Genomic DNA, 23,582 nt, shown 5'->3' with positions numbered 1-23,582 from the left:
TGTTCATTCCTTTGATTGCTTTCTGTTCGTCTTGCAGAATTTTTCGACCTCAAGATTTAGTGGAATGTGGTTTGATGTTCCCTCACTCCGCATGCACCTTTGAAACGGATAAAATGATACGCAAAGTTAGGAAACGAGTTACAAAATCAAATGGCAAAGCAGATTATTTTTTGACGCTATTGTAAAAATTCCCCGGCAATGACACCAAAAAGTTGTTGCGATATATTTATAACTAGCACGCAAGCGGACGTATCGAACAAGTAATAGTGTTACGTAAGTAACGGATATCGATCCCATAGAGACTAGTTACCATAGCGACGTTAAACAACCTAGAGCAAATTGATTTCACAGAATTAAAGTTGGTGGTACAAGAATTGACTACACTTGAACTAATATTAACTATAACGGAAATTAAACACGAAACTTTGAATAAGAGAAAATGGGGGTTACGACTTCACCAGAAAACTAAGACTCGGGGGTTTCAGGTTCGAACAACTTGAGCTACTCTATTCACGCTAATCTCACTCTCCCTATGATATTACTAGCCTCTCTCGAGTGATCTAGCAACCTACGTAATTGACGGATTATATATCCTCTCGGCCTCTAATCTTATTAAAACAACTACGAGCATTAAACGCGAGAATTCAAACAATTACATTAAGCTTAAGCCGTCTAGCAACCTAAGAACAAAACGAAGCATGAATGAGCTTGAGTTTTCGCTCTCTCTCGAGTGACGAAAACTCCTAAAAATAATCATAGAGATGGAAAATCTAAAGAACACATTAAGACCACATTCACACAAGCATGAATAATTAAGTATATCAAAGCATAATCTAACCCTAATGAAATCCCCTAACTGAATTCACTCCGGCTACATCGCAACCCCGCTAAAGACTTAGCCTCGAACGGAATTCATATTCATAAGCATGGTAATCAAGACGAGAATCAACATAACCATAAATAAGATAGCCAATAGGGAATTCATGAACTGGAAGAATGAAACTATTAATTGACTAGAATTAGAGTAATATAGGATAAGGGAAAGAATGAAAAACTATTAAAAATGGGAGTTCACAGTTGCTTGTTCGTCATATCTTCAACTCAACTTTGCTCCCAAACAAGAGCTCTCAAAGAAAAGTGCAAAGTAGAAAAAAACTAGAAGAATGCAGAATTTAGGTTACAAATGTGTTTTTAACTCTGAATGTGTCTTTTTCGGAGTCATCTCAGCCTTCCAATTAAATCCAAGGGTCAAAATTTTCAGAAAAACGTTAATTTCCTATTCCAGCAAATCGGAGGCGCGCGGCGCGCAGTGGTCGATGCGCGGCGCGCGGACAAGACTTGAACTTACTCGCGCTCCGCGCATAAGACTCTGTGGGTCCTCTCGGTTTGTCTTTCCAGTATGTGTGGTGCGCGCAAAGAAACACGCGGCGCGTAGTCTCGAAGTCTGTCTTCCTGCGGTGCGCGAAGTCACTGATTTTTACTATTGCTTTTTTACTCCATTTCGACCGTTTTGTCTCCAAATCACGTCTTTTTTCCATGAAAATTGACTGTAGACACTCTATTGCTCCTTTGAACATGAAACTAATAAAAAAACATACCAAAAAAATATTAAAATACTCGAGAACTCATCGGTTTTTTATCCGAGGAATATGAGTTTTACGCGTGATTCACGCACCTATCAGTTAACAACACCATAGAAATAGCTTGGAGTTAGGAATAGTGGAAGGTGAGCATCCATTGTATTCCGACATGTACTCAGCATATTGTCTAGTGAATTTGTTCTTTTCACCGGGATTGACATCCCCCCAGAGTAGGCATTTAATCCGAACTGGGTTACCATTTCTTGGTGTTCTTTCTTGTTTTCGTTACCTGTTGTTTGTTGTTTGTCTTGTTGTTCTTAACATCACCTAACAAGCAGGCTACAAAGTAGATCTGGACTTTCAGTTACGACGAACATTCGTATTTGTCCATTTGAACAACAACTATAGGCGCAAACGATACGTCCATTAGCGAACGACCGTTTGTTTCCAAACGACACAATTTTTTGTTCAAACGGACAATAAAAATAACCATCATCTTAGAGGACGCGGTTGTTGGGAAAGGCAACCACCACGAGGAAAGATCTTGAGTACCACATCGTTTGCGGACTTTCCATGATGCCTATGTGGCGTCGTGTTGAAGTGCCTAAGTGCGGATAAAAATAGCCACTAAAGCTTCTACGCCCGCACCTAAACCCACGCCCAACCTCGAGCTCAACTCTGACGGCAATGCCGAACCTGACGCCGATGTCAACGTCAACGTCGCGCTCACGCTTGCTTGTAGAAGAAACGTGCGAGAGAGTAACAAGTGGCACTCCCTGAGCTCTATAACATCTATTAATAATGATCAATTGGTACATATATAAGGAGCTTAATTCATTAGTGTTTGTTCCATGTGAGACTCGTTCCTAGTTGTACATCTCTCATCCAAAAAACATTATATCATCGTTTAGTTAACAACAAATAAAAAACCACCATTAATTAAAAAGAAAAATCCTATTAATTTATAGCTCTTTCTTACACTATCTAATTTTGACGACCAACGACGAGGTTTCAGGTGGGACATCCCGACGACTTTGGAGTATATAAAAAGGTCAAAGCCCCTGATTTTAAGTCTAGTTCCATGAAAGTGTATGACGTGATGAGTGTCATGACATGAGCATGATCAATTTCTTGAGAAAAAAGGTTTGGTATTTAGCCGGATATTACCATCATTGTTTCTTTGGTAACAGTTGTCTCGAGTCGACCTCATATCGGCTTTACAGCCGTTCATGTTGAAAATTTAAGGTAGGGGCTACGATTCTCCATACCCATTTATATGGGGTTTTCTTGAGAGGGTCAAGTTAGCCACATAGCAACTAACCTTGAAGAGTTATTTGATCATCATCGCTTGTTACACACTTTAAGTTTGGAGGGAGCACAGGGATATCGATGAAAATCTCCTTGGAGTTTGTACCATATCTCGGAACGCCGATATGAAAGGGTCGTTCTTCCTTGTCTTGAGTATCTGGGATAGGCCGCCTCTTCAATTCATACCGACCGGTTTGGATCACGATAAAACTTGATCTTTTTATCAGTTGCCTTCTTTATTATAAGCCCATTGTGCCTCAATACATAGACAAATATTTGTGGGCTGACATTGGGTGGTACCATTTTCAGCCGCCGGGCAAGATCATGAGTCCGTCGACGTCGTTGCTCTCTTTGGTGTTTTTAGAGAATTTCGTGGGGAAATTTGATACGGTTTTGATATTTAGGTTTTATGTATATGTTTTTTCTCTCTCTCTCTCTCTATGTGTGTTCTGGCGTTATATTGCCATGCTTTCTACTCAGGCCAACTTTAACAACTATCGAGGGGGTCGAAGGCGACAATGGAAGATGTCTATGCTGCGAGGGAGGCTGTTGAAGTCCGGGTGAAGGCTGCCGAACAAGGATGGCGATGCCCAAGAAAGTGGCGCTAGACGTTTGCGTTTCGTGTTGATTAAAAATTTTAGGACGGAGGATGAGACATCTTCAGCAAAGCTTCGTGATCAAAATATCAAGCTCTGTCATCTATGTACCGCATTGGAGGCTACTCGAAAGGATCAGAACATCTTTTGGCGGAGCATGATTCGTTTTGGTCGGAGCGGGATCGTCTTGTCACTGAACGATGCGTCATGCTTTGGTCGCGCACTAGCTCGAGCTTTTTCGAGGCAAAGAGAAGACCATTGCCACAAACCTGGGTCTCAATTTTTCTTTTTCATATCTCCCATCTGATCTTCCTTCGGAGGTGAGAGCCTGATAAAGAAGTCCCTCCAAAAAACACGGAGCCGGTGATGGTATTAGATGATTGCAATGCCAGGGATGATGATTCATCCATGCGAGCTTGAGTTTATCATTTCTTTTGTTTATACGGTGGTTTATGATTTTTCGCACTTGTCTTTTTATGCTTACGAGCAAACTGTCATTTGTCAATTTTTTCTTTTGACGACGGAGTTTAGTGTGCGTCTTTCTTGACATGCAATCCTTTCGTGGGCCCTCACTTTGGGTATTTTTTCAAACAATGAACGCTTTCTCTTTTTGCATTGGGGGTTGAATGCTATGTTGATCTTTTGAATCCATGTTCAAATTCTCCTTTTTTTTTTATTTATTTATTTCGTTCTATTGTTTGTGTGTTTGTTTATCTTGATGCCTCCATCTTGTGCATTATTTTGAATTTCGTGTGAGGTCTCGATGTTGCGAGTCCTTTCTTGCGCCTGGTGGTTTTCGGGTTGGTTCAGGGTTTCAACACTACACGATTTTTTCTCATGTCTCGTGGCGGTTTTGAGATATGTGCAAGGTCTCGACGATGTGAGCCTCTTCTCACGCCTCATGGCTGTTTTGACATATATGCGAGTTCTCGATGCCGTGATCCTCTTCTTACGCCTTGTGGCGGTTTTGACGTATGTGCAAGGTCTCGACGCTGTGAGCCTCTTTTTTTTTTATTCTTTGTTAGTTTTATGTTTGTCTTATTCTATTAATCCCGAGCTATATGCAATTTTTCAAAATTATATAAAAAGTTATGAATCAATTATTGCAAAATTCAACTTCATTCATGTTCCAAGGGAAAAATAACACTACCTTCTTGGGCTATATGGCCACTTTTTGAACAAATGATAAAGATAAGTTAAAAACTTTAGAGGTGGTGCTTGCAAGTTTGCATAAGATAAGTTACTTGATGTCGTGGCTTACTGAAAATATTGGCGGAGGTGCTTCGTGTTGCATGGATGTGTGATATTTTTCTCTTCCATCTCTTCGAGGCGATACGTCCCATTGTATTTTATCTTCTGTACTCGGTATGGCCCACCAATTTGGCACGAGTACCCCTGATCCACGTACTTACGTGTTATGGATACCTTCCACAGGACGAGGCTTTCTTCGTTGAAGCGACGAGCCTTGACTTTCGAGTTGTAATTTTTCTCGATGATCCTCTATTGGGCTGCTATGCGGGTTATTGCTTTTGCCCTCATCTCTCCGATCACGTCCAATTTCATTCGGAGGGCTTCGTTGTTCTTTTCCTCGTCGAAAGTTTCCATTCAAAATGATGGGATTCCAATCTCAACTGGGATGACAACTTCAGCGTCTTAGGTGAGAGAGACCGGGATTTCACCCAAAGCGGTCCGAATCATCGTCCAATATTCCCAGAGGACAAGGTAGAGCTCATCGACCCATGCGCCTTACTTCTCTTCTAGCTTCTACTTTAACCACATGAAATATGTCGTGTTGGATTCTGTGATCTTGGCTAGAGGTTCATCTTCCAATCACTTGGTGTAGTTAATTGCCACAATCGCGTAGACACGTGGTCATGACGCCATGGGAAACTTGTCGATGAGGCACAGTGGGGTCGGGGGTCGTCTCGGGATGTGTGAGAAACACTAGCATTTGTTGCATTTTATGGCTAGGTCAAACGCTTCTTTCTTGATCGTGGGCTAGAAGTAGCCATGCTTCAGGGTCTTCAATGTTAGAGGGTGTCCCGCGGAGTGGTTCCCGCGTATTCCTTCGTTGATTTCCCTCGGGACGTAATCGACTTCGGCCTCATCCAGGCACCTGAGGAGTGGTTACGAGTATCCTCCCTTGTATAGCGTAAATCCTCATATGAAAATATCTTTGTGCATGGTAGGGTTGTGCTTGGTTTGGTCTGGCCTTAAACCGGTGATAAAACCAGACCAGACCATTTTAGTCAGATCAACAAAAATTGAAACCGGACTGGACTAGTGAAAAAAAACCGAACCAAATCAAACCGTTTCACTAGTCTGGTCTGCTCTAATCCGGTTTTAAACTATTTTTCTTTGGTCCGATTTGATCTGATATGGTCTAGGCTGATTTCGAACTATTTTTTTTTTACTTTCTTATTACTTTTTTTTATGTATCATAACGTTCCAATACAATACTCGACGAGGACGTCTAAAATAGATTTAAATGGAGCTTGATTTTCTTTATGCCACTATATCCATATGGAGAACTTTCATTCAACTACAAATCCGTAAAGAGAAGTTTCATTTTATTACAACCACATTTTTTTTGTTTTCTGAAGTGAAAATAGGATGCAACCTTTTAATATTAACGATGTTTAAAAAAAAAAAATTGAAGATCACCTGAAAGTTTCCCTTTTCTTTTCTTTGACTAATGTCCAATCTTATTCAACTTGAGCTCCAGTCAGCACAAGCAACTCAAACACAATCTATACACACACGCACCAACATTTACATATACACAAACGCACCAACATTTACATGCATACTAAGAAGCTGAAAAATATTGCATTACAAAATGTGTGTTTGACTCTATAGATCAACATTTAAAAAGTTTGGTTCTTTGTGATTAGTGGTACTATTCTAGGGGAATTCATGATCTGGGTATTTTGTATTTTTATTTTTTGTACTTTTGCAGCTGAAAGCTCCCGATCACTCTTCACTCTATTTGAGGGATTTTATTCAAGGGCCGAGAAGAAAGGTTAAATTTTTAATTTTATATTTTTTTTTATATTCACTGGTTCAGTCTGGTTTAAACCATGCTTTTAAAATTTTAGACCTGACAAGATCACTTATAAAGATAAACTAGACCAAACCAGTGAAATTATAGGCAATTTAAGACCAATTTTGATCTACGGATTCTTCAAAATTTCGACAAGTACCTTGTCCTAAGTTTTCTTTGTCGGCTCCGGGAGGCCATCTAGTTTTTGTTGTCCTCGGTTTCTTCAAAGTTTTTATCATGTTTATTTGACCTATGTTTCCTTTAGTAGTCTAATTAGACAATTCTAAATTAGATCACTTAGTTTAACCTATTTATATATGAACAACCAATTACAATTAATCATATCAACCTCATAGTTAAATAATTGGAAACAAACGTAAAAAAAAAAAAAGATATCCCTAACAATCTCGGATTATACATCATTATTGAATCAATTATATTATGAAATACTTTTAAGTATGTTGTTTTATTTATCTTTAGGCTACTATTAACACTTTGGTCCATCTCATATATTATTTTGACCAGCTCATTAAATGAAGATTATATTCATTAAAGTAACATATATAATATTATATGAGAAAATTAGGCCAATAGCCCAATAGTAAGCTCTCATTTTAAAAATTTCATAAGTTTAATTTTATTAAGAAAATAGTTCAGGCCGAAGTTAATTAAAAAAATAGAATTCATATGGGTGAATTAAATATTCTTATTTTATTGACACTCTTGAGAGAGAATGTAGACTATCATTTATTCTATTTTTTTAGTGAATATAGACTTTCATAAGAGGTGAAAATTGACTAAATTTCATCCCTACAAACACATTGAAATTAAACAAAATTTAATTACGAAGCTAACCATCCAACAAAACGAAAGGCTCAATTGTTATAAAATATATAGAAATAGTAATAAAGTCTCAAAGAATCTAATAGCCTATTTTGGAACTCATTGCTAAGCTGTTTGGACAATACGGAATCCGTAACTGCCACCAAAAAAAAAAAAGTATATTTCCCTCATCTATAAATACATGCATGGAATGAAAAATTTAATGTTCGACACGATTTTGTTGGAGGGGAAAGTGTATTGTTTTTATTAATTTCACCGTCTACAAAATTGAAATGAACTTTTTTTTTTTAATTTCTTTATTCATTACTTGTTTCAGATGGTTATATGATGACCAATTTATATCACATATGTCAACTTAAGAAATAATATGAGTAAAATTATATGATTTACAAATACAAGAGGGCTGATAAACATCAGCGGACCGCTGATGTGAGAGAGCCATGCGATCCACATGCTCTCTCACATCAGCGGTGTGCTGATCCCTGATGTTTATTATTTTTACATAATATAGATGTCAAAAATTTTCCCTACATTGTGTATTATATAATATTTTTATATTTTTGGAAAGGATATTGATTTCATAAATAATTATTTTTGAAAAGTGAACTGGCATTTAGAAAATAACAGCATAATCATAATTCTAGAGTCCCTTTTCGAGAGAATTTTGAATGTCATGACTCATAATGGAAGGTATAAACAGAGTGGCGAGAAATGGATACGCGGGCTAACCGGGCAATGATGGAGACAAGCGAATTAGTAGCCGGTGGGCAAGATTTTGAACGACACCTTACATGTGTGTCCTTTTTCATAAGGTGTTAGAGGGTATGATCTAGCAGCTTCAGCGACGACGCGCGGTTAAACTTTGTGGCGGTATTTTCTGACCGTTCAACCTCTCGTTTGGTGGCTGACTATTCGCACGAAGTTTGGACTCAATTTTTTTGTTTGCATCGGGGTTTTTTTTTTATTTTTTTTATGTTTCCCTTTCTTTGTTTGTGTTGTTTATTTTCATAAGTGACTGATCGATTAGCCATCTACAAAGTTGATTCATGGAACTGCCGATAATTATATGTTTATGTAAGTTTGAGATTTTCTTTCGTGGTCTTTTGATCTTAGTTAATCGTGTTTTCTCATCAACTACAAAAAATTTCGTAAAGAAGTGAATGTTGAGCTTGATATATATTATGTGATTATTATTCCACCATCGGGATCCAACACGCGTTTGAAATTGAAACCCATGAACATTTTTATTTAATTTTATCCATTGGCTCAATTCTATCTCATTACCGAGAGTTTTAACATCTACATTAATTGTTGTATCTAAGAGGCTTAAGGCAGTATAAAGAACACAGACTAGAATAGGAAAACCTTGATTGTATTTTCATTGCTCGGCTCTAATATTTATACACAGTGTAGGTGTATTGTTTGAGAAAATAAATTACAATTACAGGCTGTATAACGGTAATAAAAAGGACGAATATTCTTGCAGGTCAGCTGTCAATGTACGAGGATCTTCAGGCCATTGGACACGTGTCGGGTGGTCCTCACTAGGAGCAGAAGGAATTGTAGATGACTGTACACCAGCTGCTTGATGAAACGAACAGTGAAGATGAGGTCGTTTATTTGCATTTAATACCCCTCCTCAATTCCAACGCTTCTAGAGGTACTACTTTTAGTTTATTCCTGATTTTGTCGAAGAAGTTTCTTGATAATGGTTTTGTCAATATGTCGGCGACTTGATCGGTGGCAGGTACGTGATTCACAATTAAATTTCTTCTTGGCTACCTGTTCTCGGACGAAATACAAGTCAAGTTCTATGTGCTTGGTGCGAGCATGTAGAACAGGATTTGCAGATAGCGACACTATCCCCAAATTATCGCACCAGATCACCGGAGTTCTATCCATCTTGACTCGGAGTTCCTGTAATAGAGACTGGAGCCACATTACTTCTGCATTTGATGATGCTAGGCTTCGATATTCAGACTCAGTGGAAGACCATGACACAGTTTTCTGTTTCTTCGAGGACCAGGCTACCAGAAGCCCAGTCGGCATCAGAGAACCCAACGATGTTCAGATACTTTTTCGCAGTGAAGTGAAGGCCGTAGTTTATCGTCCCCTTCAGGTATCTTAAAATCCTTTTTAGAGCTTTCCAGTGTTGGTCCAAAGGGCAGTGCATGAATTTGCTTAGTTTGTTGACACTGTAGGCGATTTCAGGGCGTGTCATGGTGGCATATTGCAGAGCCCCTACTATGATGCGATAGTTTGTACCCTCCTCAATAGGGTCACCATCAAATGTCGAGAGCCGAAGACTGGAGATCATAGGTGTTGGAGAAGGAGAAGCTTTGTCCATGCCGAGGCGAAGAAGCAGGGACTTGATGTAGCCCGATTGACTGAGGTGGAGACCTGAGGAGGTGTGGTGGACCTCGATACCCAAGAAGAAGTGAAGTGGACTCAAATCTTTGAGGGTAAAGCACTTGTTGAAGGACGAGGTAAGGAAACCGATCTCGGGATCATGACTTCCGATGACAATGATGTCATCAACGTAAACAAGAAGAAACAAGGTTGAGGAGCTTGTGAAGCGCATAAAGAGAAAGCTGTCGGCTCTGGAGTTTGTGAAGCCATGTTGAAGGAGCCAGAGACGCAGCTTGTCAAACCAAGCACGAGCTAGGCGCCTGCTTGAGGCCATACAGGGCTTTGTGAAGACGACAAACATGGTTTGGGCGAGACGTGTCTTCAAAACCCAGTGGCTGATGCACATAGACCTCCTCGTCTAGAGTGCCATTCAAGAAGGCATTATTGACGTTGAGCTGTCGTGATGACTATCCACGGGACAAGGCAAGAGAGAGGACAGTGCGAATGGTGACTTGCTTCACGACGGGGGAGAATGTCTCCGAGAAGTCAAGGCCAGCAACTTGACTATACCCTTTGGTGACGAGGCGTGCCTTTAGACGAGATAAGGTACCATCTGATCGCTTCTTTACTTTGTAAACCCACTTGCAGCCAATGATAGCTCGATTTGATAGGGGCTCAATTAACGACCATGTTTTGTTGTGATGCAAGGCGTTGAGTTCGTGCACCATAGCGTCTCTCCAGCCACTGGAGGATAGAGCAAGCTCAAGGGATGGAGGCTCAATCGGGTCAGGGGCTGGTTGAGAAGCCACGATGAGTGCCTTGGGCTTGAAGATACCATCCTTGGAGCGGGTAGTCATGGCGTGAACATTTGTGGGAGCCGCGGCTGCAACAGTCTGCTCATGTGGTGAGACCTGAGAGGAGTCAACAAACACATGAGGGTCCTCATGGACAAAATCACTGGGGACAACAGGAGTCGTAGTAGGAGTAGGGGCAGAGTACGTATCGGAGGTAATATGCTCCTCTATTGGGGTTGTAGAGGGTATAGGACGAGTGGGTAGTGGATTGATGATTTGGAGAGGAGGTATAGGATTGAGGTTGATGATAAGAGGTCTATTTGTAGAGGTTGTCCTTTTTTGAAAGGGAAAACAGGTTTCATCAAATGTGACATGCCGAGAGATATATGATCGATTGTTTGAGTCAATGCATTTATACCCTTTATGCTGATTGCTATAGCCTATGAAAGTGCAGACTTTAGACCTATATTCAAGTTTGTGAGAGTTATAGGCTCTAATATGAGGATAGCAAGCACAACCAAAGATTTTTAAAAAGGAATAGTTTGGTTTTACCTTGAGCAGGGTCTCAAGGGGAGTCATGAGCTGCAGGGACTTGGTGGGGAGTCTATTGATGAGAAACACACTTGTGGTGAAGGCATCTTCCCAAAAACGAGGTGGTAAGTGGGATTGGGCAAGAAGAGTTAAGCTCATTTCAACAATATGTCGATGTTTGCGTTCAGCTGTGCCGTTTTGCTCAGGGGTATGAGGGAAAGAGACTCTATGATTGATGCCATATGTTGAGAAAAAGGTATGTAGATTTCTAAACTCACCTCCCCAATCACTTTGAAAGGTTTTAATTTTGTGATTGAATAGAGTATCAACCATATTTTTGAAATGAACAAATTTTTCATAGACCTCAGATTTTGTTTTTAGCAAAAAAATCCATGTAAACTTTGAAAATGCATCAATAAAGCTGACATAATACCGATAGCCATTTCTTGATAAAAACGGCGAGGGGCCTCATACATCTGAATGAATTAGTGCAAATGGTTCAGTGTAAATGATGCTAGATGACGAAAAAGGCTGTTTGTGGCTTTTGCCTTGCTGACATGGTTGGCAGAAATGAAATGTACTATTCATATCATTCAAGAGATTACAACCTTTTAAAACTTTTTGAACAATGTTGTGAGCAGGATGACCTAAACGCATGTGCCATAAGTCCATAGGACTGTGGTCAGAGTTTAGAGTCACTGCATTTGCCGAGTGACCACTGGAGAAACAAGGACCATGGTCATTGATTGAATTTAAGAATTGAGTAAAACAGGAAATTGGTGATCGTGAAAGACTTTTGAGCAGGGTAGGTGATCTTTGGTGAGTGGTGAGGCTGAAGCGATATAGACCCCCATCAACTGTCCCTTTGAGCAGTACTCCCCGAGTTGCTAGGTCCTTAACAAGACAAAAAGTAGGGTGAAACTCAAAAAATACATTATTATCTCTTGAAAATTGTAGAACACTGATCAGGTTTTTTGTGATTACAGGGACAAGCAAAAGTTTGGAGAGAATGAATTTTGGAGAGTTTTTTGTGAAGACAATAGAAGAGCCTATACGAGAGATACGCAAACTTGCACTATTTCCCACGGTGAGTCTGTTGCCACAAGTGTATTCTGACCCTCATGTTCATGTTGCTGAGCTCGCTGGTGACGTGGTTGGTTGCACCCGAGTCAGGGTACCAGTCAGAGTTGTCAGGGGACTCTTGCTGGCCTGTGAAGGTGGTGTTGAAGGTGGCTGCAGAGGAGCTGTTGCCTGAGACAACCTGGGATGTTGGTGAAGACCCTGAGAAGTTGGAGTCAAACCTGAAGTAGCAGCGCTGGACGGTATGGCCACTTTTCCAACACATCTGACATTGGAGGCGGTTGTTATTCCAGCCACGACCACCCCCACGGCCCCTGCCACGGTATGCACCTCTTCCAGAGAATTGTGAGGTGTGTGAAGAGGTTGAGATATTGTTGTGGTTGACAGGGTTTGTGTTTCTTGGAGGGTAAGGTTTTTTTGTGGTTTGTGAGGCATATTATTTTGATAGGTTTTGGGTGTCATTTAGTGGGTCAAGACGATTTTCAAAGCTTAATAGGAGAGCTGCAACATCATTTAGTAGGAAAGGCTCAGTTTTGGAGGTGATAGGGACAATGACATGGTCATATTCATGGCCAAGTCCTGAGAGCACGTGCAAGATTTGGTCATCTTCACTGAGTTTTTGACCAGCAGATGGAAGGATATCTGCAAATGACTTCATCTTGGTCAGGTATTCTCTCATTGTTAAGTTTCCCTTTTTTTGACTTTGTAGTTGCAGTTTGTATTGCATGATCCTTGCCCTTGATTGAGAGGCAAAAGACCTTTCAAGAGTATCCCAAATCTCACTGGAGCTCTCACACCCTACCATGTTCACGAGAACAATCTCGGACATGGAGGCAAGGAGCCATGAAGCCAGGAGTTGGTCTTGTCTAACCCATAGGACATATTCAGGGTTGCCTGGTCCTTGGGTTAGCTGACCAGTGGTAGGGTCTCGGGTTACAAAAAACTCATTAGGCTTGGGGATAGTGCCAAAAAGAAAACCATCTAGGCCATTGCCTTTCACATTAGACAGAACTTGTTGTTTCCATAATAGGTAGTTACTGCAAGTGAGTTTGATGGTGAGTGAGTGATTTGATAGGTTCACGAAATGAGATTTGTGATGTATCTGTGTGGTTGGGTTTTCAGTCTGTGACCCTTCATCAGTAGGGTTTTCTGCCATTTTTCAGAAAAGCTTGAGCTCTGATACCATAAGAGGCTTAAGGCAGTATAAAGAACACAGACTAGAATAGGAAAACCTTGATTGTATTTTCATTGCTCGGCTATAATATTTATACACAGTGTAGGTGTATTGTTTGAGAAAATAAATTACAATTACAGGCTGTATAACGGTAATAAAAAGGACGAATATTCCTACAGGTCAGCTGTCAATGTACGAGGATCTTCAGGCCATTGGACACGTGTCAGGTGGTCCTCACTAGGAGCAGAAGGAATTGTAGATGACTGCACACCAGCTGTTTGATGAAACGACCAGTGAAGATGAGGTCGTTTATTTGCATTCAATAGTATCTATCCAATTGATTTTATTTATTTCAAAAAGAAAAAGAATAGTAACCTAGTCAAAGTTTATGTTTTTTTGTTGTTGTTGAAAAAACATTGTCAATAAAAAATATTGACACCTATGTGTAAGATATTTACCTTCTATATAGAATTATTCTCGTTGACACAAAATTTGATGACAAGTTGTATTCGTGATTTTTATTCACTTAGGCTAGTCTTAGTCACACATTAGCTCTTATGCAAATTTATTTACTAAAATTAAATAATACAACAGTCATTCGAAAACACTAATTAAGGAATACTTTATTTTTATTGAAGAATTTGTGGCAACTAGTCAATCTCTTATCTTTTTTTTTTAAATTCTAGCTAAAGTTTCATTTTATTAAAAAAAGAGCTCATGAGGTCGAAATAAATTAAATTAACAAATTCAATTAATTTAATCTACTTCGGTCTAGTGGACTATTTTCTTAATAAAATGAAACTTTAACTGTTTTTTTAAAAAAAAGGCGAGTTATTAAATTATTGACCCAATTGTCTCATTTTTATTTCTTTAGAAAAATAGTAGAGCTTGTAAGTTACATTAAAAAAAAAAATAGCAGAAGTTTGACATTGTCTATTTAATATTGACACTATCAGTTAAAAAACTGGACACCCATGTATGTTATAATCACGTATATAAATTCATATGGGTAAAAACATTTACATATATTTTTCTTAAAACATTGACTATTTTGCTAAGTTTAGAAAGCCTTAACTATTTTATGAATTTCGTTTGTTGGCTAAATTGTTCATAAAACTAATATATTCAACCATTCTTAAGGAGATGTTGATTTAATATTTTTAGTCTTCATCTAATTGACTTTTGGTAATTATTTCAATTTTATAATTATATTAGAAGAGGAAAAAATCCACAGTTACTATTGTTAACCAATAGAGCGGTTAGAGTACTTGGTGGTCTTTTTAACCAATAAAGCGCTCTCAACTTAGATGCAGTTTTTTTTTTTCCCTTCTACCTCATGTATTTGTCAGCTTCTGCCGAGTTCATCATCAACAAAATTTTCTTGGCACTTCGCGGCAATATTCGGAGCTTAAAGTTAGCGTTATTCCTTTTACTGTGAGCTCATCGTCGTCGTGTCCATCACCGTCGGTCCGCTGGGTCTCCAATGTAGACTTTTTCTTCCTCTTGTTTTTATGTTTAAATAATACATGCATACTTATGAGCTTTATCTAAACTTAATAATGCATTATATATGAATCATTTATGATTGTAAAGATATGCTTATTTCTTATTTTCTTTAATGCATTATGAATGATTTCTGACGGTTAGGATACACTTATTTCTTTATTGTTGATGTAAAAGATCTGATCACTTAGAATTTCAATAAATGTACAAGTTGGTTATGCTCGATGGAGAATTGGGTTCATGTGCCAATAGTTCTAGGTTAGGTTTATTTGGAATTATTATTGGCCAATTTTTCTTTCCTCCTCTAGATTGATAAGAAAAGTGAGAAAGAAAATCAAACATTTAATGAAATGGAATTCGCACTTTCGGGAAAGATCTACTGAGCTCGGGACAATCCTGCATCTTATCAAGAGAGAGGTAAGCAATTTGATTGAGTTCAATATTTTCTTTCTCCCCCATCTCAGTAACACTGCGGCTCACAACCTAGCTCGCTTCGCTGTCACTCATAATGCTAACTCGAGATGGATGGGGCATGTCCCTCCCTGCTCGGAAGAGGCTATTAGGGCCGATGACAGAGAAATTCGTTCCCGTGCTCCGGGCTAGGGTCCTGTGTTTTTTGTAGTGCTTTCTTGCTTGCGTGGTTTGTTGAGTTTTTCTTATTCTCTTGTAACCACGGTATTCATCCGCCATATGTGACCCACATTAGGGAGAAAAAACAAGAAAGTACATGCTGGTAATAAAACTTTCCACCGGAGGTTTTTCCTCATCGTAGATATTCATACGTATCAATATAGAGCTTGATGAAATTCATATAACATAATTGCATTATTCATTATAAAACTAATCCTATACCTGAACCTATGAAGAACATTTACTCTTTTCATTGAAGCTCTGTTTTAAATACAAAAGATGCGATAGAAAATGAAAATATAAGAAAAAATTAAATTGAAAGAAAAATAGATAAAAAAAAAAAAGAAGTTATATGATGTGCTTGGAAGTAAACAAAAAAAAAAGATATAAATTTAGACATATTCTATTTTGCATCTAATTTTCTATAGAACGGAATTCACTTCTTAATTATATATTTTCACTCATACATTCTTTCTAATTTTTTTTTTCTATATTTTTCCTGTCTACGCAACAACAAAATAAAAAGTAGAGATTTTTTTCTTTTCCATCCTATTTTTCGAGTTCCAAATAGAGTGTAGTGTAACACTCTTAAAAAATTAGTTTATAAATACAGTCTTATTTTATCAAAATAAAAATAAATTAGTCTTTTATAGTTTTATACATCTGACGGTCAGGATCAAAATATCGCAGTCGCTAATATATCGTTACCGATGAGGTCTCAGTAAAATATCAATTATAACCGTTATCATTTTATAAATATCGTTAAGAAATCGATAAAATATAGATATATTTTAGTAGTAAAAAAATTTAAAACATCGACATAATATCATTGAATTTGAATTTTTTTTATATAAGAAAATAAAATATTATATGTGTATATATACGTATAATTATCATAATTTTAAGTTTTGTATGTAAAAAAAGTCAAGCTTTTAAATATAGATATATATATATATATAGTTATTATAATTTTAATTTTAATAATTTTTAAAAGTATATTATAAATTATATCATTAATTCATTATATATAAATAAAAATCAATAATATTTGAGTTTATATTAAAAATTGACAGTATTTGAATACTATTTTATGATTTGTAGTGTAGATTTTGAATTTATTTGTTGTTTTGAATAGGTAGCGTTTGATAATTATTTTATCATAATAATAAATAAAATATTATTTTAATTTATATTTTGGATTTTGAGACATATAGAAATTTTAGATTTTATAAAAATTATATTTTGTTATAGGATTTTTGTCGATATATTGTCGATAAAAATTACATCGGTATGAATCAGTAATCGATATTGAAATTGTTATTAAATATCCATTGATACATCTATCTATAGTCGATATATCAATAAAAATCTCGGTAAGTATTATATTAATCCTTTCTAAGACAACTTAACATCGTTTTGACGACAATTGTATTTATACATCAAATGCACTAGACCGTACGATTACAATCAAACGGTTTACTATCGTCCGCAATGCTACGGAATTCTGTAGCATTCGTACAGTAGAAATTCCCGAGGAGACAAAACTAAAATCAGAAATGAAATAGAGAAGGGGACTTAGAAAGCAGATGGGACATGGGAGGATGGGCAAGCTGCCTGGGAATGCGTGAAGAAGATTTGTGGTATAAAAACGCAGAGCCCAAACAGAAACGAAGAATTCCGAAACGCGAAAAGAAACGCCAAACCGAAAGTATCGTAGAAGAACTCAACGCAGAAGCAGAAGCAGAAGAAGAAGAGGAAGAAATGACGCTTAAGCCTTCTCGGTCGGAGTTGGACCTCGATCGACCCAATATCGAGGACTACCTTCCTTCTGGATCTCTGATTCAGCACGAGCCGCACGAAAAGCTTCGACTGTAAGAGTCTATGCTTGTTTCTGGAGAATTTTTGTGTGGAGTAGTTTAGATTTCACTTCAATTGATTTTTGTTGATTGTTCAGTCGTGATTTGCTCGATATTTCTCCGACTCTCACCGAGGCTGCTGGTGCCATTGTTGATGTAAGATTTTTGTTAATCTCATTCTTTTGTGTTCTTATTTATTTTTTTTTTTTATGGAATCTAAAGTGTTGAATTTGGGAAACGAAACCAGGATTCGTTTACGAGGTGCTTCAAATCGAATTCACCGGAGCCGTGGAACTGGAACGTGTATTTGTTTCCTCTGTGGTGCTGCGGTGTAGTGATTCGCTATCTCGTTCTGTTTCCAGTGAGGTCAGAGTCTCCCAGTTTTGATTTCGTAACATGCAACCCATTATTATATGATCAGAATCAAGTTTGGTTGTCATGCAAATTAGTTTTTGGAAAATTCATCTATTTGCTATGAATCATGTATGGTTCTTCTGTGTCTTCTTGTTTAAGGGCGTATCTAATCATTTCATGGTGTACTATCTACTATGTACATGTATTTTGAAAGATGTATTGTGTGGTTGTGGATAAAATGATGTTCAGGGTTATAGTGTTGACGTTGGGATGGATTATATTCCTGTCCGCGTACATTCCGGTACATTTTCTGCTAAAGTCGCACAAAAAATTGAGGAGGAAGATTGAGGTGCGAGTCCTATAACTTTCGGACTTTGAGATGTGTTTTGCACAGTCAAGAGATTTTTGGGGTTTTTGGTAATCATCAGTGTTTGTCTTTCAGAGGTTTTTGGTGGAGCTAATTTGCAGCTTCTTTGTTGCATCTTGGACCGGAGTGGTCAAATATCACGGGCCACGGCCTAGTATGCGACCAAATCAGGTAATGCAGACTCTATATGATCTTATGCTTATAGCTTATTTGATGTGAGTGTGAATGTATGTTGACCACTGAATGACCATGGATTCGAGCAGGTTTTTGTCGCCAATCATACTTCCATGATTGATTTCATCATCCTAGAACAGATGACTGCATTTTCAGTCATCATGCAAAAACATGCTGGTTGGGTTGGTGAGTGTCTCAATTACACTATCATATTTTAATTCAAAAGCCTACCACAATGCTGTCATTGATTTGGCATATTGTACAAATAATAATTTGTCGCTTTGGATTAGCATTCAAATATGAATCCAAGTTAAATGGCTTAAATATTTTCTTAGACTACATGCTTCATGAAATCCTATGAGTTACGTTTTTTAGCTCGTAAGTTTGAGAATCTGAAAGAAAGAGCTTTATATTTGTCTTGTGCTGTGTTCTTGTGAAGGGCTTTTGCAAAGCACTATTTTGGAGAGTGTGGGCTGTATTTGGTTCAACCGTACAGAATCCAAGGATCGTGAAATCGTGGCAAAGAAGTACGTATATATCTATGGATTCAAATATATCATTACATTAGCTTGTCGAAGCTGTTTTGGCACATAATAATATTAATGCTTTCTACAGATTGAGGGATCACGTGCGGGGAGCCGATAACCCTCTTCTTATATTTCCTGAAGGAACTTGTGTGAATAATCACTACACTGTCATGTTTAAAAAGGTAAATGTTTTTCTTCTTTTGGTGACATATTTTTATATAAGTTTTGCTGTCAAGTTTAATGACAACATGACACAAGTTTTTCTAATTTAAGCTGTCTATGGTGTTTAGGGTGCATTTGAGCTGGAATGCTCTGTTTGTCCTGTTGCAATTAAGTACAACAAAATCTTTGTTGATGCCTTTTGGAATAGCAGGAAGTAAGATACTGATTCTTGCATCTTCATTATTTTTTTAAAGCTAATTCTTAGCATAGCAACACATTTGCTCTAAAATTCTGGCTTGTCTGTCAAGTGAGTTATGAGGATTTTTACAAAATACCGAAATTGTCAGATCATTTACTCGGACAATGATATATAAAGTTATAAAGAAGCTTGTATCAAAATCAGGGTTTATCTTGTTGCGAAAATGAAAGACATATACATAATGTTCCTTAGCATATCTTTTCCAGGCAATCCTTCACAAAGCATCTTTTACGGCTCATGACTTCATGGGCAGTTGTTTGTGACGTGTGGTATTTGGAGCCCCAAAACATAAGGCCCGGTGAGACAGCCATCGAGTTTGCAGAAAGGTAAATAATAAACAAGGAATGTTTTGCTAGAGGATCAGCGGAAACTTCAGGAGGAGGAAGTCAAATTTGTATAGGTACCCATTAATCAATGGTGTAATAATGCAGGGTTAGGGACATAATATCAGCCCGGGCGGGTCTTAAGAAGGTTCCTTGGGATGGATATCTGAAGCACTCTCGGCCGAGTCCAAAGCACAGAGAGCGAAAGTAAACCACCTCTCTCTCTCTCTCTCTCTCTCTCTCTCTCTCTCTCTCTCTCAACCTGAATAGGAGTGTAATAAAATACATCAAATGTTAGAGTTCCGATACCTGAATTTGTGTTGGCGTGACCCTTTTTTTTTTTCATGTCAAAGGCTATATACATAAAATCTAGGTGTTTGATTATAATTCATGATTTATTATTATTTTTTTGTGGATTTCTTACCAAAATCTGAGATCTTGTCCAATTCAATACTTTCGATTTTCATTCATATGGCTGATTTTATTCATTATGTCTATAGACAACAGAGCTTTGCAGAGTCGGTGCTGCGGCGACTAGAGGACTAGAGAGACTTTCTATGCCTTGGCTTTCTTGTCTGGCTGTATTTGAGTATGTACTTTATGCTTTTTGAGCTTTCTTGTTTTGGTTCCGAGACACACACTATAGGAAGAGTTTCAAATAAGATTTGGTAAAAAGCTGTCATAGAATAATCTCTGTGGATACGTAGATTTTTAAATTTGATTTCTAGAGTGGGTGTGACAAACTGCGTGGCCTTTTTTATTTCTTGGATTAGCACCACCAGCGGAGATTAAAATATTTCAACCTGGAATTTTGTTGACTTTTGACCGAGTTGACTATCTGTGACTTCCCAAGAAATGAAGCCTTGACTTGTATATCAGTTTGAATTAAGGCGTCACTGAAAATCATTTTGTTTAAATATATTAAGACCTGCCTTGTGTTGTTATTGAGTGTTAAACTATTTCATCTCATAGCTAGTTGAAAATGAGACGATCAGCTCATTACCTCATAAACTTTGTTAATTTTATTTACCCGATCATTGGTATGCCTTTCCAAGTGGCGGTCTTAGGTTTTATTGTTTTTCACACTCAAATGGTTTGAGTGCAATGGGCTGTGATCAATGTTTAAAATTTCGGGGAAATGTAGCCGAATTTGTGCTATTTTGGGATTCCGGCAAAAATGTGTTATATTGACCGTTTCGCCACAAAAATGTTGCCAAAATACGTTGTTTGGTCGTTAAGATTTCATTGTCGTTTCGTCCAAATATGTCGTTTGACTGTGCGTATAAATGAAAAAAAAAAAAAAAATTCGAGTGAAGAAAGCGTCATTTCCCCAAAACAAACGCTAAAACATGCGCTGAAGATCGACAATTAAGAACGAAGACACAAAATCGTGATTTCAGCCGTACTAGGGTAATTTTTGACAAGGTCTATTCAAATTCAACAATTTCGTCGGGCGGTCGCAGATATTTCCGCCGTTCGTTCATGATCCTGTATCGTCCAAGAAGAAAGAAGGCGACGTTGCTGCAGTTTGTCGCCGGAGCTGTTGCGTCAACATTTCTTCAGTCTGCATTTTTATATTTGTTTTGTCACATGCTGTTTCGGAGTAAGAAGAGATGAGATGCTAGAGAAGAAAGGGGTTTTAATGCCTTAGTGGGTCAAAAGCAAAATGTGTTGTCATGGGTTAGACATGGGCCCATTAAATGGTTTTAAAAACAAAAGGCCCAGTAACATATTTATAACCTTTGATATAATATTTGATATAATAGTTGATGCCCACTAATGTATATTGTCGATATAGTGCATTGTCTGTATTATTTTTCTTTTTTTTTTTTTGTACAAAATAAGCATAGAAAATAAATCAGTAAATATATATACACATAACTGTACATGACCCACCTAAATAACTTGTTATTTATATTATTGGTGTGTTTGCATAAAAACATATTTTTTAAAAATTAAATTTTATAATATTATATTTATCGCAATTTCCATGTTTTAGCGCATTTAAGCTACATATAAAATAATATTTTTTCAAATTCAATTTTACAACATTATTTCCGTCGCAGTTTTCATATTTTAGCGCAATTTTCGTCTGTCATCGCAATTTTTGTAGACACAATTTTTTCGTTGCAATTTTCATCGACCACCGCAATTTCCGATTTTCGGAGGCACCAACAGAAAAACGACCATCGACATTTTAATCCTTGGATGTGATAAATATATACCACATTAATAATAATTATTTTGGGGCTCATCTTAATTTCTTATGAAAGCAATGCAAAATAATAATAATAATAATAATAAATTCATGCAATAAGGCACTTGGGAGAAAGATTAGTACTTAATGATAGATTTGTGTAGCTGGAAAATAACTCGCTTCTTTGACTATTCTATGTTCACACCGGCTTATAAGACATTTTCTCTCAAGGATTGAAATTTCGCATCTCACGGTCGTACTGCACCTCTAATTTTCGGGTATCTTATTTCGTACCATGGTATTCCGCACCTCTAATTTTTGGGATATCCCATACCGCATGGTAAACGGCATTCCGCGGAGTATACCGCAAAAATAAAGTATTATGCGGGGTATTTTAATAACTTTTCAATTAGGATTTAGGATACACATAGAGTTTTCAACATTTTAATAGCATGCAAAGTTAAAAACCAATACATAAATAATAGAGAGTTTTCGCAAAAAGCCACACTCAAATCTAAATAGAAAACAAACAAAGACACATATAATAGAGAGTTCTCACACAAAGCCACACAAAATATAATAAATGTACTACAAACCAATGTTTTAAATGCCGGCAAAAATCGACTAAATTCTCAGGCGCCACCGTTGTCCGTGGACTGGTGGCCGACGAACGTTTTTTTTGTTTCGTCGTAGTATGCAGTGGCGGACCCACTGCCAAGCCTCAAGAGGCCTGGGTCCCCCCCAAGCCCTAATTTTCGGGATAATTTTTTTTTTTTCTAGCCTAAATTGATTTTTGGCCCGCCCTCCTTCCCAAATCTGGATCCGCCACTGGTAATATGTCGTTCGGATTTCGGAGAAACGGCTTGTTGATCAGCTGAAAAACGGCCGTCATTTTTTTCGTTTCACTTAAAGCAAAAAAATTTCTTTTGCTTGGCGAATATCGAAGAAAATCTGGGGAAAAAGAAAAGCTCCAGCGATATGCTCAGTTTTATTGCAAGTTTCGGCGATGATCACCTCCGTGGGTGTTGTTTTGGTGCGCTATAGTTGAAAAACGTATATATCAGCGAAAATCGACGAAAATCTTCATCGACATCACTCTCGAAATTGTTTGTGTGTTGTGTTATTTTCATTTTCAATTTTTTCTGTCTTTGCGGCATAGTGTTTGAGCGTATATCTGGAGAAGGAATGATATTAAAAGCCCGGGCTGAATGAAAAAAAAAATGGTATAAGTCCATTAAAGACATACATATGGGATATTTCTTACTTAAGGACTAAAATTTGGGATTTTTCCTACTTTGTTTTTTTTTTTCTTCAAAAAAATGTCACAACTAATACCATCTAAGGAGAGATAATTTTTTTTTCCTAGTCTACCATTATCTCATTTATATAATTACTTTTCATTAATATATATTTTTTTATGTGTAATGACCATTTTAACCTAACTTTTCCTTTTATATTTAATAAATTATATTTTAATTTTAATAAAAAAAAATAAAAGTAAGAGAGGGAAAGAATTAAAGAAAGAAATCTAAATTTTAAAAGTCCATAACTCTTTATTTCGAATTCCGGATTCAAATTTTTTTTTTTGTGTCAGCGCGAAGACCTCAGTGAGTGCTTTCATTTATGACCAGTCTTGACTATGTTTTGTTTTAATATTAAATTTTATGACAACATTGTCACGGAACTGCTAATAATTTAGTGACAGCATGCTCACGAAATTTAATTTTTCTTACAAATTCACCCATAGTCATTTGATTCTTTGACAAATATTGGTTTACAACGTGGTATCATGTAGAGGTTTGAAAAAAAATTAGTGTTTCATTTTTTCGTTTTTAGGTATTCAGAAGTTGACACCAAACCACTTATTTTTCAGGACATGAGATTATCGTCTAATTTTTCGAGGAATTCAAAATTACGTGACAATGTCGAAAA

The 23,582-nt window shown here is 37.3% G+C and overlaps 1 protein-coding gene across 1 annotated transcript; it reads left to right on the top strand.

Annotated features, from left to right (window-relative positions):
- The first annotated feature begins 16,972 nt into the window (after positions 1-16,972).
- Positions 16,973-20,395, top strand: GPAT9 (glycerol-3-phosphate acyltransferase 9). The gene is made up of 12 exons (XM_089623794.1): positions 16,973-17,302; positions 17,386-17,443; positions 17,535-17,653; positions 17,891-17,990; positions 18,084-18,179; positions 18,272-18,368; positions 18,622-18,709; positions 18,798-18,891; positions 19,000-19,085; positions 19,337-19,456; positions 19,562-19,660; positions 19,954-20,395. The coding sequence occupies exons 1-12, from the start codon at positions 17,025-17,027 to the stop codon at positions 19,997-19,999; spliced, it is 1,281 nt and encodes a 426-aa protein (XP_089479920.1). The 5' UTR covers positions 16,973-17,024; the 3' UTR covers positions 20,000-20,395.
- The last annotated feature ends 3,187 nt before the right edge of the window (positions 20,396-23,582 follow it).

Source organism: Urtica dioica, chromosome 8 (assembly GCF_054948205.1).
Source record: "Urtica dioica subsp. dioica isolate 48M chromosome 8, U.dioica_male_clone48M_v1_H2, whole genome shotgun sequence".
Lineage (NCBI taxonomy): Eukaryota > Viridiplantae > Streptophyta > Magnoliopsida > Rosales > Urticaceae > Urtica > Urtica dioica.
Note: the sequence above shows the minus strand (reverse complement) of the source record. Positions and strands in the feature narration are given on the sequence as shown.

Excerpts from the sequence above, each read along its gene's own strand:
- GPAT9 (XM_089623794.1), top strand. The coding sequence starts at position 17,025 with ATGGGAGGATGGGCAAGCTGCCTGGGAATGCGTGAAGAAGATTTGTGG. Across the intron at positions 17,654-17,890 it reads CTCGTTCTGTTTCCAGTGAG|GGTTATAGTGTTGACGTTGG; the intron begins GTCAGAGTCTCC and ends AATGATGTTCAG. Across the intron at positions 18,892-18,999 it reads ACACTGTCATGTTTAAAAAG|GGTGCATTTGAGCTGGAATG; the intron begins GTAAATGTTTTT and ends TATGGTGTTTAG.